Here is a 10185-nt window from a genome sequence, read left to right on the forward strand (position 1 = left end):
TAGAGTAGGAAAAAAAAGACTAAGAATATGTTATTATTTGAAACTAATAATAATAATAATAATAATAGATAGATAGATAGACACCACAAAAGAAATGAATATCTGTCCATATTGCTTTCTCATTCAAACAATCATCTTTTAAAAAAATATATTACTTTAATTTGTTTTAATATTTTTTTTAAACTATAAAAGAATTAGAAGCCTCACATCTAGAAACTCACGCAGGCCATGATAAAATAATGTCTACCTATCATTTTAATGACACGAAAGACACCTAATATTTTATGTTTAAAGAAAAGTATGCGTATAAAGACTCAAACACCAGCTACTTAATCAAAATTATCAAACCACCAGCCCATTAATCAAATGTACAACACCAATCAGTTAATCGTATCTAGAAGGATTCCATTTCAATATACACAAATATAAAAACCATCTATCATGAAATTACATGTTTTATAATGAAAATCATTTTCATTGAATTCCAGAGTTCCCGGGTCAATTTCTAGGAGCGGCAGAAAAGACCGGCCCGTTGTCACCGTAGATTCCCGACTATATATAAAGGAACAAGTCCATCGACTTCCGACAAAATTAGTCGGCATAACGTCAATTACGTTTTTCGTCTTGACTCTGTTTGGTACGAAGATGCTATATATGAACGGAGAAAGACTACTTAAAATATATCTTCGTTATGTACTCAGTTAAAAATATGGCGGATACTTCCATGCCTTCGTCAGACGTGTTATCCTCTTCAAATGAATGTCTAGTGCAATACAATGGATTTTGGATCCACGAGAGTTTCTTGCAAGGAACCGAAGAAATGAAGGCCGAGTTTAAAGCTCAACCAGAGGACATAATATTGGCTTCCTCTTTCAAGACGGGTACAACATGGATCAAAGCTCTAGTCTACGCAATTCTTACATGCAAAGACTACGACCTAAACGACCCTTCTTATCCCCTCAATCGAACAAGCCCTCATGAACTTGTCCCCAACTTAGAAACACAGCTCTATGGCCCCTTCGCCAATTTAAGCCCACAATCCCTATCTTTGATGCCCCGTGCATTTCACACACATGTTCCATATCAAGCCTTGCCCGACTCCATTAAATCCTCAGGCTGCAAAATCATTTATCTAGCCCGAAATCCCAAGGACACTTTTGTTTCCCTATGGGAAATGGTGGTCAATAAATTAAACAACCACAACGCCTATGTGTCCAAGGAAGAAGCCCTAGAGGGTTTTTGCAGCGGGTTTTATCACAGCGGCCCCTTTGCTGATCACGTAATCTCTTATTGGCGTGAGAAAAGGAAGAGGAATATTTTGTGCCTTACATATGAAGATCTGAAGGCAGATCCTGTGGCTTGTATTAGGGTTTTGAGTGATTTTATTGGGTCGTGGTGGGTTAAGGAGGAGGACATGAAGAACATTGCTCGAAAGTGCAGTTTTGAGTCGCTCTCTCAAATGGAGGCCAACAAAAGTGGAGAGCTCAACCTGCGTGGACTTCATCTAAGAACTGACAGCTTCTTCAGGGAAGGAAAAGTTGGGGGGTGGAAGAAGTCCCTTACGGCCGAGATGAATACAAAGATGGAGAAGATGATTGAAGAGAAACTTTGTGTTGTGGCAGATATGGGACTCGAATTTAAATACGAGTTACCAGATGGAGATGGTGAATTGGATGAGCATCCTATGAAGACAGAGGATATCAAACTGTGGGGACGTTGTGATTTATTTGGCGATTTGGGTGCCTAGCTAATTGTATATCAGAAGGGTCAGATCCATTTTATTTCATTTACTGTAAGTCTTCTGTAGCACAATTCTTATCTTCCTTTTAAGAAATCAAATGTATTTGTCATAAGATTGTAGGTCAACTCGTCAAACCATAATTTATGAGAATGATTGTATTTGATATAGTGGCTATCTTCGAAGATTTAAGCATAAGAAGGATGTACAGATCAGTTTGGACCCCCGGACCGAGCCAAATGTTTGTGATTAAGCATATAGTATATTTTGTAAGAGATTAGAAGTTCTATCTCTGTAAGCTGAAGTTCCCAATTCCAAATTACATTTGTTGGATAAGCCTTGCTCGAATATTATTTTATTGAATGTAAAGTAGAAAATACTTCTGTGAAATTTTCGGCAGTTTTAACTGACCTAATCAAATTGTCACATAGTACTGACATTCATTTACGCAAAAGATCTAAATAATCAAAAACCACTCGCTCGAGATCATTTTTTCTATTTAATTGTTTTCAGCGAGTGGGGAATAGTTTGTTTAACAAGTGGTGGACGTAGCCAGTGATAGTTATGTAAATCTATTTATTTATAAGTGCTGTTTCTCGAAGATGCTGATTTCACAGTTTTTGTTCATTGTCTTCTTAGGACTCAAGTTTTTCGTCTGGATGTTATCGTTTAAAAATGTCACTGCTGAAAGTAAAAATTACTAGTTTATAATGTGTTACAAATACCGCTTAACGAAATTTAAGCCCCGTTGGAATGAAAGTTCAATTGACAGTAATACCCACCGAATAGTTCTAAATGAAATAAACATTCAGGTTCACATTAAACGTTTTGTCGACTAAATATCATAAATTCGAGTTTGTTTTGTTCTCCTTCAATTTTGAATTTAATATCAATGCAAATGCATTGATTAGTGTTTCTTGGCTGTCAATGGTTTGGACTGGGTTGTTATAGACCAATTCAATTTTCAAGGATGATTAGGACAGCTGTGTATTTTTACTAAATTTAAAAAAAACTAAAAAATTAATTAGTCTGTGTCGTTTTTTACTTATATATATTTAAATAGGGAAATCTAGAATTTTGTTTTAAGCACGTTCGAATGATACTTATATAATCAAATAATATCATTTATCATCTCTTCATTAATTATTATAGATGGTGCAACAGGTATTCATACCACTGTATATCAAGTCTAGTTTACTATTACATGTAGTTAATCTGCACACAAATTTGATGCTATAAAAAAATCTTAAATTTATGTAATACAATAAAATTTTCATGTTAATGCTAGTATAGGTAAATGGGTAGACACAAACCTAAGTGTATGGAAAATGGAGTCATTTAAAAACTTTGTGGTGATGCAATATGTATTGATCCATTAAAATAATCCATCATTTACCATCTTAATGCTATAACAATAATAATTTTTGGACATATTAAAATTTATTGAACAATAACTAATTACTTGCAACCCTTTCATTTTCATTGACATTTAGCTATCATGCCTAAACAAAATTAAATCAAGTTATTACTCATTATTTTATACTTTATTAGGTTCTAATAGTTATAAAGTGCAAATTTTTTGAATCCTTAAAACTTTGGACCTACATAACACTTTCCCATACTTTTTGTTTTCACTTTTTATTTATGTAAATTATTTTTCGATCAATATATTGGATAGTTATGTTTGTATTTTTTTAGGCTTCTATTCCTTCATTGATGATGGGTGAAAAAAATGTTACTAATGATTACAACATTTCCTTTTAATCGATTCATTGATACAACAATCAAATGTTTACAAGTTTGACATGGATAGTTCTATGGCAAAATGAATATGAAGACATTTATGGTTTATTACTTTCTCATAGACCAATATTGATCTAGAATGCCTTTATATTAGTCAGTGAAATTTGTCATTTTCTTTATAGTTCATGCAACTTGTGAGAGAGTTATAAGAATGGTTTTGTTATTTATATTGGAAGAATCATCTTTGGTGCCTCCCTTAGCTATAAATTATATTTAAAAAATATTTAAGGCACACATAAATATAAAACCCTCTCACATTGAAACTTTGAGTTTTCTTCTAATATTCTTATTAGTATTTAATCAAGCATATTTAGGTCATATTAGCACATATCTACAGCTAAGTAGTATTCAATTCTAAAAACTTGAAGAAACTAATACCAATGTACTAGTTCATGATTAAGGTATGAATTAATACTTTTAATGAACACCAAGAATTATGTTAGACTTCAAGGGAAGCTTTCCATATTAAGGTGTTAGCTTTTAATGATAATTTTTATTTCATTTTAATGTCATTTTCATCATTAGAATAAAGACTCTTTTTCTTCAATCACAACTATTTTTTTGAAAGGAACACCAACACATATGTTTTACTTGGAAAATTCTTTGCACAACACCACCATTTATTTATTTTTCTTTATTTTATCATACAGTATTAGATATGATATGATAAATTAATAAGTGAAGGGTGTTGAGAGATTCATCTATTTATAACACTACATTATCTTTTAGTAAAGTTCCCATTTTAAGACAATTATGTCAAATATTTCATAGTTCCATGGAATAATGTTTATGATTATTAAATGATCATGTTGGGGGTGTCCACAAATGAGTACTACCATAAAATCCAAAGTGAGATTGATGAATTATTAGAGTACTCGATTGGTGAGTGTGTCATTATATTTGGAGAGATGATATGTGGTCTTTTGTATTACATTAATGAAATGGCTTCTGAGTGTTACCAAAATATTAACTTTCTAGGTAGAAAACTCAAAGTTCTAGAGATAATTTTATTTTGTCTAGTTCTTGGAGGAAGATATATGTTCACAGGCATTGGTAAGGTATTGTTGGATATGCATTTATTTTCTGTTTAAGTGTGCAGGAAGAGTAATAAATATTGTAGTGAGTTATACAAGTTTTATAGATGACTGGTTGCAAGCCAATGTACAAGAAAGGGTATGTTGATGTTTGAGTTCTATCTTTCTGGAAATGTTAAATGTTTTTTAGTAGGCTTGTATTTTAGTTGGAGACATATTATAGGTAATAGAATCAGTTGATCATTTTGTGAAGGTTGGTGAAGAGTAATATTCCCTATGTTCATTGTCAATGCAAGTATGTTATACATTTGATGTATTATATATTGTAGCATACTTAATTGTAATATTAGATGATGGTCCTATATTATTAAATCTATATTGACAATTCATCAAGGCCTATTAAATTTTTTTTTTTAGGAGATAGTATAAAGGAAGATATTTTCCTTTCTTGTAAGTCATCATATGTTAGATAATGTATATAAGATATATATACAAACTTTATGATATCAAAGAACATGTCGATGTTGATGATATGTTGAGAACTTAAAATGAAGTCTATTCAAAAGATAAGTTCCTATATTAATTAATTCACTTTTGGATATGTTATCATAAATTGTTTAGTGAGAATAGTTCCAAATAATTTTGAATTGTGGGTTTAGTCGACTTATTATCATCTCCTAATAGGGTTAAAGTACTGGAAGTCTTATTGGGAAGCAAGCTACTTTGGGGTGGGGGGGGAGGATTGAATCAGGATCTACCAATTTTTTAAACTCCTTGAAATAAAACAAGTAGATTTGTACCATTTTCTCATTTCATATACAGATCATATACCATTAACAAAAAACTCTAAAATTAAAATATATCTAAGTATTCATCACATACATGAACATAAAAAAAATGTAAACACATAACACAAATATTTGGTTACCCATAAAATCTCCAAGGTGAAGGTAAATCTAGGGTGTGGATGATACCGAACAATAAAGTGCGAATATTAATGCTACAATATTTTGTCACTTCTAGTGATCTACCATGTGAGGGGTCTTTCTTGTTAGGATCTAAGAAGACTTATTTATTCTAACCTACATTAGGATTTAAACTTACAACTAAGTAAGCACTCTATTAGGAGATTTAAATAGGCCTATTAAAACACTACATTAAGAGATTTACCCTTATCCACTTGTTAGAATGTCTAAGTATCTGAACCTTCAGTTAGCAGTGTATTGCTAGATTATGGATATTATCTTTACTTAATTTACTTGATCTCCTAATCTAATATACTTTTCTTTTCCCTTCACTACTAGGTTTCTTTATCTGATCTCTTCTTTTGATAATTAAAATTTTCCTTCCTTTACTCTATCCTTGACCTTCTCACATATACACGATCATCCTTATGATTTACATCTTGATCCCTTATTAAATAGACAACCGAAGGAGGTTCTAGATCATGATCAATGATCCAAATTACTCCATTTTCTTCTTAGCCCTTCTAATATTTTGATTGGTTACTCTACCTTTTTAGGGATTGATGTTGTTTGATAAAACACATATTTACCTCCTTAGTTGTCTCCATAATCAAAAAAATTTAGCATAGAAGTCATCCAAAAAAATTCACATAAGTGTTTGTGCCATCACAAATACATATGTCAAAACTAGTTTACTCAACACTTGACTATCTTGACATTCGATAATAAATGATATTCATGGTGTCCCTCCACTTTTGTATGCTCTATAGTAATTGACTCACTAGGCATAGACTAGGAATCAGTCCATACTATGGTGCTTGAAAGCCTTAGAATTGGTTGGCTTGTACTAAATTATTAACAAGTCCACAAAAACTTAGCCTTCATTGGCATATTCAATCATAGTGATGACCAACCAACTTTTCCTAGAAAATGAAGGGCAACCTAGTGTAGAGATCAACAATATCCCCATTTGGTATTAATGAAAAAAACACTTTTTCATGACTTAGTATTCCATTGAAAATTATAAAATAACACTCCCCCTTAGAATGTGATTTGGTCTCCAAAATTACTTAACTATATGCATCATATGTACATGTCTCTCCAAAAATTTATATTCTTACCTATGATCTATCATTATATTATTTTCCTTTGCATAGTTCATATGTCCCCCTTTTTGTATGTATTTCCCCATTGTAAGATGTAACATTATTATTTCTCGCATACTAATCACATTTATGGTTAGGGGTTGGCAGCCATCAAATTGCACTTATCAAATTTAATTTTTTTTTATTTTATAAAATTACCTCTAATCCATGGCTCCATTAGACTTGACTGATTCCATAACTTGAATATAAATTTATAGTTGCGCTTATAGATCCACTAGAGCACTGACATTACAAAAGATGCAGATATCAATTGGCTAAATCATTCACAGCTAACAATTCCTTCTTTATGACCTCCAAATGAGGTAGAAACATGGTTTGAATAGAAATAAATTTATTTCTAATGTTTCCATATTTATCCATTAGCTCAACTAACCTTTCTTGAGCATATGTCAATTTATTGAATTTATTAGAGCTTAAATTTATGTGCTTTCTTAGAAAATGTGGACATGCCTTAAAATTTGCTACTGATTATTCATGGTGAAGAACTCAACCTCACAAAGATTTATATAAAAGGAATAAATATTTAACAAAATTCTTTCTAAAAAATTTACAATTTTTACAATTTCAACTTATTTGACTATAATTTTTGTTGAGAACTTATCCAAAAAAAAGTCCTCAAACTTGTTCTCAAAACATTTCATTAATTTTCCATTGGTCTCAATATACTCATTATTAACCGTATCAACAACATGAACTAATTGTTCCAAAATAGGTACCAACTCATTTGCAATATGAATCTAAAATAAATTTACAAAAATGTACTTTATATCATGCAATACTTGATTTTCCTTGTATTGTCTTCTTAGTTGTTCTTACTTGGTCTTTTAGCTCAAAACGTTGGAAAATTTTGCATTTTTTCAATTGATAATGACCTCATATAAAATCACTAGAGTCTTAGGTTACAAATATTCTTTTTAATTAACTATGACATTGGTTTGCTGACACTTGACAAAGTGATCTACAATTGCATCCCTTTAATACTCAGTTTTGGTTTTTGTTATCCTATAGAAGTGCACTCATTTTGAGTATGTATAACATGTCGAATAATTGTAATAATTCATGATTTATTCAAGACATGAAAAATACTCAGGAACCATATTAGGGCTTGGATAACTTCATGCTCCTTTAGCTTCTCAATTTCCATAGGATTTGATTGTTCAACCTCCTTTGTTCCCTCAATATGAGGTCATGAGGCAATATGTGCAGATTGTTCTACTTGACCCTATTTTTCTCCTTCATCATTGTAAATAATAAGATTATCCATATGTGGTAAATATTTAATATCAATTATACCTTTAACCTTCTCCTCGAAATTTACATCTTCTAGACATCTATCATCAAATGTGACTAAAATAATTTCAAAATTATTAGGTGAGGTGTTCACAGTTGGTGCACTATGAATCTGTGGGTAGTTCTGAATTTGTATCAACATTGGATTGGTGCATGGAAGAGGAGTGTGTGAGGCTTGAAATTCTACACTTTTCAATTCTTCCTTAGTAAGAACATTTAGATTATGTTATGTTTCATCCTGAATATCTTCTCTGATGACAACATCTTGTTGTTCACTCTCCTCTAACTTTCTACTTACCTTTTCTTCTAGGTTGTTTTGTGAAGCATAATATTCTAGACAATCTAGCTCTATTACATGTTTACCTTCTTCTTCCTTATCTTGTTCTCTTATTTGAAGTAATAATTCATATGTGGTTTTTCATATCAAAACACCTGTACAACATCTTCAACTTTATTCTTCAAAATTTAATACCCTCTTATTTTTGGTACAAATTTCTTCACAACATCTCTTAGTGAAATATACAAATGGGTCTTCCCTAAGATTGACATTGTTTGGGCCAATGTAGCCTCATTTATTTGTGACTTTGTGGGTTTGTAATGTATATGTCTTCTGAAATGTCTTTCCCTAACACTATACATGTATATTTAAAAAGAATCATCATATTTATCATATCTTTTCCAATTTTCTTTGAATTTTCCTTATTTAAAGAATCATAATTAATATGTCTAAAGCCTAAAATTCCTATTGAATTTCTAATTTTCTTATATACCTGATCAATATTCATGGGAGGTCACCTAGAAAGAATTTGAGGTTTACTGAAATCGCCAAACTTGCTTCTCTCTCCTTCATCCTTCTCATAATAAATCATGAAAACTAACTTTCTTCTTGGCTTCTTCTTTGGACTCTGGTCAATCCCTTTTCTAACTTTCTTCCTCTTGGGTATATCTTTTCCCTTACTTGTGTAAGTTGTCTTTGCTATTCTTTTCTTTGTTCTAGCATTTGTAGGTGGTATTTCTTTAGATCCCTATCTTTTCGTGCTATCCTTCTTTTGGGTTCAGGGGTAGGAGTGGTAATAGTCTTCTTCATATTCTTCTTCAAGTCAATATTCACCTTAGGATCCACTGTCAGAATCTTCTTTTGTTTTGTTTCCTTTGGCTTGCCAACTGCTAGTTATTTTCCTTTGGATTCTTCTAATTCTTCGTTTTATTCCTCATCTTCTCCCTTACCTTTTATTATCTATTAGGGTTCTTCACCAAGTTTTGGCTCAAGATCAGAAATCATTATTTTCCTCTTTCTATTCATTTTGGCTACTTTTTTGTGCATCATTCTTTTTTCCTTTGCTGACTCACAATTACTGGAAGACTTGGCATTATTGTCAATTTATTAAGAAAATAAGGCACTAACAGATGCAATGATTTCATCTACATTATTCAAATATTGCATTGTCCTCATCCATGCACCCCTCCATATTACAACTTGGGCATATGTATAATTATTGTCCATCATGAAACAAACGTGTTCATAATATTTGTCAACAAATAATTCTTGAATCCTCAATATATTCTTCATCTTCGCTTTAAATTCTTTAAAATAACCATCCATAGTGGTTTCAAAATTTTCCCATAATTGCTCAACAAAAAAAATATTTTCTCAATCATGGGTCTACTCATATCACACACTATAGTTCCAATAGTTGGAAATAAATTTTGTACATAGAAAAATATACAAACCATTAATGAACCAAACATACATTATATGTTCTTGTCCTTCCTTATTGCTACAAGATTATCTACTAGTTCTGTCAATTGTAGGTTGGCAAGGTCATAACTATGGTCTTTCTTCACAATATTGTAACCTAAGTGCATTGCTATACATGGAACACTATTCAGTCAACTTGGCTAGTAGAGCTTGTGTACAACCATAAGTACAACAAATTCAACAACATGGTCTTTAATACTATCTATTGACATTCCTCACTCATTCCACTTGACCATTGTTTGATCTTCAATAACATTTCTTACAGTGTACCTCGTCATCTTCACTTGATCTAGAGTTGAATACCTATCACTTGATAGATTATTTACTTATTGATCTATATTGGTCCACTTTTGAGCCATAATTTCATGTCATTCACTTTTCTTAAACTTATATTCATTCATTCTACTTTGAGAACCTTCAAAAAGCCTAG

General features: G+C 31.5%; 1 protein-coding gene across 1 annotated transcript; it reads left to right on the plus strand.

Moving 5' to 3' along the window:
• The first annotated feature begins 709 nt into the window (after positions 1-709).
• On the plus strand, positions 710-1747 carry LOC149547273 (cytosolic sulfotransferase 5-like). The gene has a single exon (XM_089794118.1). It carries the CDS (start codon positions 710-712, stop codon positions 1745-1747), a length of 1038 nt encoding a protein of 345 aa, XP_089650244.1.
• The last annotated feature ends 8438 nt before the right edge of the window (positions 1748-10185 follow it).

The sequence above is a fragment of the Cupressus sempervirens genome, chromosome 7, assembly GCF_028749045.1.
Source record: "Cupressus sempervirens isolate cs-2001-9-10 chromosome 7, ASM2874904v1, whole genome shotgun sequence".
Taxonomy (NCBI): domain Eukaryota; kingdom Viridiplantae; phylum Streptophyta; class Pinopsida; order Cupressales; family Cupressaceae; genus Cupressus; species Cupressus sempervirens.

What these genes read in the sequence shown, in the direction of transcription:
- LOC149547273 (XM_089794118.1), top strand. Translation starts at nt 710, where the DNA reads ATGGCGGATACTTCCATGCCTTCGTCAGACGTGTTATCCTCTTCAAAT.